The sequence below is a fragment of the Condylura cristata genome, unplaced genomic scaffold (assembly GCF_000260355.1).
Source record: "Condylura cristata isolate star-nosed mole 26May11 unplaced genomic scaffold, ConCri1.0 scaffold00009, whole genome shotgun sequence".
NCBI lineage: Eukaryota > Metazoa > Chordata > Mammalia > Eulipotyphla > Talpidae > Condylura > Condylura cristata.
Window position 1 is genome coordinate 63,141,419 of NW_004567110.1, and position 8,176 is coordinate 63,149,594.

At 34.9% G+C, this 8,176-nt stretch overlaps 1 protein-coding gene across 4 annotated transcripts in view; it reads right to left on the minus strand.

The window, feature by feature from the left end:
* Nucleotides 1–8,176, minus strand: part of SPIDR (scaffolding protein involved in DNA repair) — a 363,400-nt gene that overhangs the window by 54,740 nt on the left and 300,484 nt on the right. For all 4 annotated transcript variants that reach the window (XM_012723064.1, XM_012723065.1, XM_012723063.1 and 1 more), the window contains exon 11: nt 1,561–1,701. In XM_012723064.1, coding sequence (XP_012578518.1) covers nt 1,561–1,701 — 141 coding nt within the window. The remainder of the gene's footprint in view (nt 1–1,560; nt 1,702–8,176) is intronic.

Below are 8,176 nucleotides of genomic sequence, written 5' to 3' on the forward strand. Positions count from 1 at the left end.
TGTGTGTGTGTGTGTGTGTGTGTGTGTGTGTGTTATGAAGATTGGGAGGGTGTGCCAATAATGGGCAGTGCATTCATGTCCTAGTGTGCTTAGGTGAGCAGTTTATGTGTACAGTTCATGGTAGTGCAGATCACCTCCTAAATGGACCTAATGGAGTTAGTACTGTCAGTTCAATGTCAAGGCACTGCTATTATTGACAGATACTTGAGATCCTGAAACTGAGGACAAAAGGAGGTTCAGACTAAATAAGGATAAAATCCATGTGACCCAATTAATCTTCTTATATATCTGGCATGTTTTCCAAATATCTGTGTCAGCCCTTCTTCCTAAGCTACTTGGCAATATATTACAAAACAAATTACCCCTTATATACAAAAGCAAACAATTGTCAATAAGACCAATTTACATGGATCAAAAAAGTGTTCTAGTATCAAATTATGGCTTAAAGAGCATTTGCCTATGGAATATACACCTTTTAGAAAAGAAAAAAGCTGTTGCATAGAGCCAACACTTATCTGCATAGTGCCATCTGAAGAGATAAGGACATGGAGTTGAGGCCATGAGAAAACTGCCTGTCTGCAGAAGTCAGTCAGGAGAAATGTTCAGTAAATTATCACAGTTCAGAATGATCATGGCTTAAACAGTCATTATGCAAATCATGGAAGAATGCTATCAACAGGAGCTCCAAGATTTTTCTTCTTTAGATACTGTTATGGGCTTGAAAGTTAACTATGATCAAACAAAACATCAATAGAGGGCTAAAGCAGCATACTCTTTGAAGACAGGATTCTCAGCAAGAATGAGAAAAATCCCCAATTCACTGTTTATAATTCTCTATATGACTGGACCATCAAATATAGTTCTCTACATGACCATCAAATATAGTTCCTCTTTAATAGATTAATTGGCTAATTAATAGACTGAAATGATCACTAGAGATGTAACAGCCACAGTTTGTATGACTCATAGGTAGCATTCTACCCCTGCTGACCCAAAATATTTTAGGATGAGGCATCATGAAAATTGACATAGAACAGAACTTTCTACTGTGGAAAGCAAAAAGCTAGAAAGAAACTCAAGAGATTTGTTTAGTTTACAAAATGCATAACACTGAATTACATTTTCATCCATATAAACACCCATGATAATACCTAGTGTTACTGTTAGGAAAACATACAGAAAACAAATCTTTAGAATTAAAACATATACACTACTAATATTAATTAGCAAATTATGAATCATCAAACACTGAAAAATAGTTTTATTGTCAATTAGAACCCCCCAGAAGTACTTTAAGAGCTCTACTATGCCCCTGGACTTCTTTTTTTTATAATATAAATATTTTAATTTTACATCATTTTGTGCCTTTTTCTATCTCAGTTGTAACCCCTGTGGGCTTTCCACCACCAAATCACCCATGTGCCATCACCATAGTGCCCCTGAACTTGTTTTACAAGAAAACTCTAGGGTTCTAGCTTAATGTCTGTAGAACAGATTTAGATATAAGGACTAATAACCAGCCATTGTAGCAAATGGGTTGCTTTTACAGTATGTTCTGACCTTCCTCTTGTGACCTTTTGTAGAACCTTCATTCCGGTCAGGCTGCAGGATTTCCCTTCCAACTGTTTGTCCTTCATGATAACGTCCTCTGTGTGGACTTCACTGAACATTCCACAGGCATCTTGCACAAGAAGGCAAACCCTACAAAAAAGCATAGTTTTTGGAGATAGTTTTTGGTTCAATAGAGAGATCAGAGTTTCCTTCTGCCTCACTAGCAATCCATTGAATTATCTTCCTAAATAGATGAATCATGGTAAATGAAGTTGGATCTAAGCATGCACTTTTTAGATCTGTACTTGCAGATGTTTGGATCACTGTCTGCAAAATACAGAAGATGGAATTGTCTTTTAGCATAAAACTGAGCCAAAAGTAGTTTAAAAGCACAGACGCAGAACATCTTTCAAATCAAAGATAGTACTTTTCCTAGAAACAGAGTCTTCTCTTTAACCATTTTTATCCTGTCTGCCATAACAGGAAACACCAATACTTTGTCTAGATGCTTACTACATAAAAATAGTGTAACATATTGATGAAAAAAAATAGGACTTTTTATGAGAAGATATATATATTTACAGATATACATTTGCCTGCAGTATAAAAACCAGGTTTTCAGCTGTGTAGCAATATAAAGTTGCTGGATCACATCAGCACTCTGATGGGATTCCCCCATTTTTAAGTTCAAAAGGGAGTATTTATAAAAACCTACTAATGATTGAATTTCCAGTTTTCTCAATTTTTCATTCAAGTAAATTATTTCTTATAATGAAATAACGCATTCTCAGAAAACAGTTCCTGGAATCTGAACAAATTTTAGTCAATAATTAATGCCAGCAAATGGACTGTGAGGAGCAAATCTATTTTAAAGTTAAAAATATAAAAGAAAGAACATGTTAGAAAACAATGCAAAGTACAATGAACAAAGGAAAGCTATATCTGAACCAATGAACCTTTAAATACTACCTTGGCAAAAAGGGAGAAGTCTAGACTTCTTGATTAAATGTCCCAGGTGTTTTTCAAACAAGAGAAGTGAATCTTGTTTGAAAAAAAGTACCTTTATTAGATCATCAGTTTATCATGGAGTAAAATGAAATAGAGATTGTGTTCAAATAAAATTACCAAGTATAAGGAAATAAACTAGTATATGGAAAAAATAAAAACAAAACAAAGACCATTTGAGGATTTGCAATTAAAAATTCATGAAATACAGAATAACCTTTAAAAAGGTAAAGTCATGAAAAACACAAACAGGAACAAAAATGTACAAAATAACTTCATCAATTTAAAGAATGAAATATAACCTTAAAAAAGAAAAGATATATTTATAAGATATACATATTTATAAAATTGATGTAAGAAATGAATCAAAATTACAGGAAGAAAAACATACTAAGCAAGATATCTGAAGGGAAATTATCCCTACATGTATACCATGATGAAACTAGAGAGCATCAAAGGCACTGAGATTTCAAAAGCAAAAAGCATGAAAAGACAAAACATTTATAAAGGAGTAAAAATATGATTTACTTAAGTCTTCTCAAGAGCAATGAATGAAACCAAAAGATAGCTAAATATTTTCAGAACTCTGAAAAGTCACATCAGAATTGTTGACCAGGCAAAACTATCTGTCAAGAATTACAGTAAAATAATGGCATTTTAAAATAAATGCTAGGTATATTATCTATCTATAGAATCTGCAATATTCACTAGTTCCTGAGATAGCTATTGAGATAATAATTAAGTTAGGTGATTTAGAAAGAAGAAAATTACTCAATAGTTCTTGTATCTTAGACAAGATACTACTGAATACCTGATATCTTAGACAAGAACTACTGAATACCTTGTTCTGTATCTCAGACAAGAACTACTGAACAAGACTGAAAACAAATGAAAATATACACAGTGGGATAAAATAACAAAGTAGCCAATAATATTAATTAATGTATGAAGAGCTAAAAAGCTGGAAGTGAATAAGAGTAAGTCAAACTGGGGTGACTGGTATCCAACTGTCCCCAATTTCCAGGATTAAGGTATTAATGTAGACTTCATTAACTATAGTACAAGTGGTAACATTTCATTTTACCACCAAAAGAACAGAAATAAGTTATGTAATTTCCAAATCACTTCGTAGAAGGTAGAATGAGAAATAACAGGCGAAAGCACAAAAAGAAAGTCTTTAAAAAGGCAGGAAAATATAAGATAATAAGAGGCATATATATGTATGCATATTAGAAATGGAATTAAAATGATTTAAATTTGTCAATTAAAAGTCAGAGTTTGTCATGTTATTTGAAGAAAAACAAAAAAATTGTTGGTTGAAAATCTAAAATTTAGAAAGGGTCAAAGAACAAGTCTTAAAAAATTTTCAGGAAAATATTAACTAAAAAAGGACATGACTTAGAGAGTAAATGAATTAGATTTTAGAAGGGAAACATTGTTACTGATAGAGGTCATGAATATTGTTTAAATAAAAGTTTAATTTACTAGGAAAATAGTTTAATTCTAAATGCTTCTGTCCTTAACAGTCTCAACATATCTTAAACATATATTGTTAAAACTAGAGTGAGGAATGAACAAATCCAGCATAATTGTGGGAGATTTGAACATAGTTCTGTCAGTAACTAAATCAAGCAGAGGAAGTGAATTAGTGAAGATTTAGAAAATGTTTAAACTTAGTGAGTTTGACTTGGGGTAAACTACCCAAAATTGGAAAAAGTGAATTTGCAAGCACCCATGGGGCATTTATAAAAAGTGATTCTCCCATATGACCATAAGTTAGGCCTCAATGAATTTCTAAAAATCAGTATTGTAGATACATTGTGACTACAATATAATTAAATAAGTAATGAAAATATGTACTTATAAAAGATCTCCTACATTGGGAATTTTACAAAATCCTATTCAACGCATAGGTCAAGTATGAAATCATGATGGACAGAGTCAGTACTTGGAATTAATTAATAATAAATATAGCACAATTGAAAACTTACAAATTACAGCATTTTAGGGAACTTTTCTATAAACATCTTTAAATTAGTTTTCTGTATACTTACCATATATTCTACACCAGAACATTGTCTATTATCAAAACATTCTTCAGAATGCTAAACCTCACAGGTATTCTACCCTGTAGGGGTCCTGAAGGAATCTGCTCTGCTCCAAACTGGTTAGCATCTACCTACTGCATGGTGTTCTGAGATCTCTTTTTAGAAATTTGGCAAATTCTTTCTGTTACTCAGTATGTTCTATTTCCTACGGCCCATATCCTCTAACTCTCTTTTATAACTGACTTCAAGTTAACAAGTCACATTTTTAAAAATAATAGTTTATTTTTACATAATTTAGTGCCTTTTTCCATCTCAGTTGTAATTCCCGTGGGCTCCCTATCACTAAATCATTTGTGTGCCATCACCATTGTCCAGTGTACTTCCCTCCCACCACTGTTTTTGATCCCATTCCCCACTGCACCCCCATAAAATTAACAACTCACATTTTTAGCTTCCTGAAAAGGGAGAGTGGAATGTAAAAAGTTTGAACCCATTCATGAAGTTGTCAGTAAGTTATCCTAATTTTATGGGTAGTTCACTTAGGTGTAGATTTCTAGATTGAAAATAATCCAATCCTGCTTGTTTTCTTTTAACCTTTATCAGAAGTCTGTGTTAGTCTCCAGAGCACTGAAATTACACAACAAAATCTTTTGGTGCAGATCTGTTTCCTGGAGAAATCGTGTCCTTGGTGGTTACTGTCCTGGTACTGCCCTCAATGTCTGGACAGGCAGACAGGGTTTCATTTTTGAGCAGATGTTGGGATTGTAAATGGACCAATCAGCTTTGAGCTCTCACTGGTGCCATTCAAGGGCTTTGAGACCACTGACGATTGTACATGGCCCAACCTGATTGCTGCTTGACTAGTACTAGCCAAATAGCTAGAATTGTAAACTGATCAACCCAGGTTGGAAGGTTTTTGCCAACAGCTTTCAAAGAGCTACAACACTGGTATCTCTGGCACACTGCCTGCTGACTTGTTCCACTCACTTCTGAGAGTTGTTAATAACTTCTGATCCCATGGAACTGCCTCCTGGTGCTGTTGAGTCTGACACTGTCTGGTATAGCATTCAAGTACTGTCCAGCCCATCCTTTGGACTACTGCTGTTGGCTGCTGTGGAAATACCACCTGTGATCATCAACAGTTGTTACCATGAGTTGGATTGTGGTCTACCATTTATTGTTGTTCCACTAGTTCTAGTCCCTTATCGAAGGGACAGTGCCATCTTAAAGGAGCAGTCTTTATGTTGACTACTGGACACTATCTGGAATAGGATGTCTGGCATTTGTGGACTTAGAAACTCTCTTTTCCTTCAACCTTTCATTTTTAAAAAAAGTCATTGTTGTACCCTGAGCCTGAGTCTTGTCTTACAATTGTGAGCACATGGGTGAGGACCCACAGTGACTTGCCCTTAACCTTCACACTGTTTTCCAGTCTGTGGTGTATACATAAACAGAAAACTTATATAATGGCTAATTGCAGATAGTTTAGAATATTATTTGCAAAAATAATCATTGTGTACTCACTAATGCATGAATTTGAAGCTTATTGGGACATAAGTTGCAGAACATACATGAATGGGTAAAATTAAAAGACTACTGAAGAGCAAATAAAAGATGGCAGAGCAATACTACTACCTAATATCAAAGTATCATGGTACATTAGTGCATTCTTGTATTATTTACTTAATCCATCTACTGAAGAAAGTAGGCAGTATTACTACAATTTGATTAGGAAAGTAAGGTTCAGGGTGTTTTAAAAACTACCCAATATAGCAAACAAATAGAGGAATCAGCTCTTACTCTGGGTACTTTTATAACATAACATCATGTCATAGTAACAAGTGACAAGGAGTAGAGGAAGAGTGATTAATTTTGGGTAGTGGAAGTGGAGAGAGTATCCCAGAGCAAGTTTAGTCTGCAAGAGAAGTGCCAGGAAGGCAAGGAATGAAAACAAGGCATACTGCATAATGACTAGAAAATCTACATTCAGTCTTCAAAATGAGGCAATGTTTTTCCTTGCCACTAAGTTAACTATAATTAACTTTACTTAGAATTACTTATATAATTATGTATAAATTGTAACAAATTACATAAAATTATAACTAGTCTGTAATGAGCTTTCCCCACTTTACTGCTCAAAAGAGACATTAATATTAAGGTCTTAATATCTGGTATAACAAGGCCACCTCAGATATTAAGGTCAAAATGTAATGTATGTTAGATTATTCAAAAAGGGAAAGCTGCCAATGTAATATAATGAGGAAGAAACACTTTTCACTTACTTGAAATTAGTTTTATTAATGCTAGCTAATACAGTACACCTTAACACTTCATTCAAAATAAGCAAAGATTGCATGACTTTAATGAGAGACCCAAGTGGAAAGAACAAATACTGTTACATAACAGCATGTTATGTGAAAACAAGGATATGCTGAATTTATAATGTCTTTTTTTAAATATACAAACCAGTTTATAATGCCTTGGATGAAAAACTTTAGTGTTTGTTTACCTTATAGGCTCACTCAATCCACTAGATAGTCCAGTACCTAACTTAGTTTTCTGTTCCATGTGTATTAGTGGAGGCTAAGGTACAGGCTTGAGGACCACTTGCTATTTCATAAGGAGGAAATTCCAGGCTTTCTTATAAGAGGTCAGAAGGAAAGTGGCTCTCTTTTCACACAATTAAATTAATGCCTGCTTTATGATTTTTTTTTGTATCTAGTGTTAAGATTGTTTCTTAAGATACAGAAAAGTCAAGATGAATAAGAAAATCTCCATGATATGCTTCACAAAACTAGAGAGAACTTTAAATTGACTGTGTTGAGAAGGGAAAGGTGAGGAATTATCTAGGAGCTTTACTTTGAATTTGCTCTTACATTTGCTTTTATGTCAAATAATAAAGTAAGGTGCTCCTGTTTATTCCTTTGCCCTAGAGGAGTTGTTACTATACTCTTTCTGTTCTTGCTCCTCTTCCCACACTCTTCCTTCTTGTTCTGCTCACACAGCTGGGAATCAACAGCAAGCTGGTTCAGGCCTGAGGTGGAGTCATCATTCTCACTGGTTCAACAGGATTGGAACCATGGCACTCAAAGTTAGCTTATCAACAGCACATACAGAATTCCATCCACTTGTCATTGTTTCCTGCTAAGTGAAATACTATCTCTAAAATCAGTGCTAGCATGACAGGTGTGAGCAAAAAACAGCCCCACGATGGACTTGTTTTTCCTGAAGCACAAGAGATACTTCCGATAAATTACATCGTACTGAAGGGAACACAAATGGCTTCCCAGCGAGACAGCATCATGTCAGTAACTCTGGGAAGTTAACAGAATTTTTTATTTAACTGTATGAGACTGAATTTAGTCATCTTAACATGGGAACAAGGGAGGGTTTTGGTGAGCATTAAAGATACAGAGTTCTGGCCCTCCCTGGTGGCGCAGCGGGTTAAAGCACTGCACTGAGGAGCTAAAGCCACTTCCGCATGAGTTCGATTTCCGCCTGCCCCGGAGGTGACCACATGGCGTGGCAGACCTCTCCTGACCCACCCGCTGCTCCCCTCAGCAGTGTACTTT